At 41.9% G+C, this 246-nt stretch overlaps 1 protein-coding gene across 1 annotated transcript in view; it reads left to right on the top strand.

The window, feature by feature from the left end:
* The window catches only part of LOC100744215 (RNA-binding protein lark), an 8043-nt gene that overhangs the window by 2981 nt on the left and 4816 nt on the right, over positions 1–246 (top strand). The window contains 2 exon segments of the mRNA XM_024369073.2: positions 1–41; positions 184–246. The exon segment at positions 184–246 is cut by the window's right edge and continues 18 nt beyond it. Of these exon segments, the coding sequence (XP_024224841.1) occupies positions 1–41; positions 184–246 (104 nt within the window).

Here is a 246-nt window from a genome sequence, read left to right as displayed (position 1 = left end):
CGTTCCTTCGGGACCGGTTAATGGGTGGTGGCCGCTTTGGAGTAAGTAGTTCTCTTTTTCTTATTTTAGTAACTGTTGAGAATAGAAGTATTTAGTAAGGGCAAGAAGAAAAACAGAAAGAACAGAAATTTGTTATATAGTTGTGATCGTCCGTAACAATATGTTTCTTTATCTGTGTTGCAGGATTACGAAAGCTACTATGACAGGAGAGGCTTCGAGGACACCAGGGACCTCTACGAGAGGCGG

The sequence above is a fragment of the Bombus impatiens genome, unplaced genomic scaffold, assembly GCF_000188095.3.
Source record: "Bombus impatiens unplaced genomic scaffold, BIMP_2.2 scf_0517, whole genome shotgun sequence".
NCBI classification, from domain to species: domain Eukaryota; kingdom Metazoa; phylum Arthropoda; class Insecta; order Hymenoptera; family Apidae; genus Bombus; species Bombus impatiens.
The sequence above is the reverse complement of the archived record's forward strand: the minus strand, read 5'-3'. Positions and strand labels throughout refer to the sequence as shown.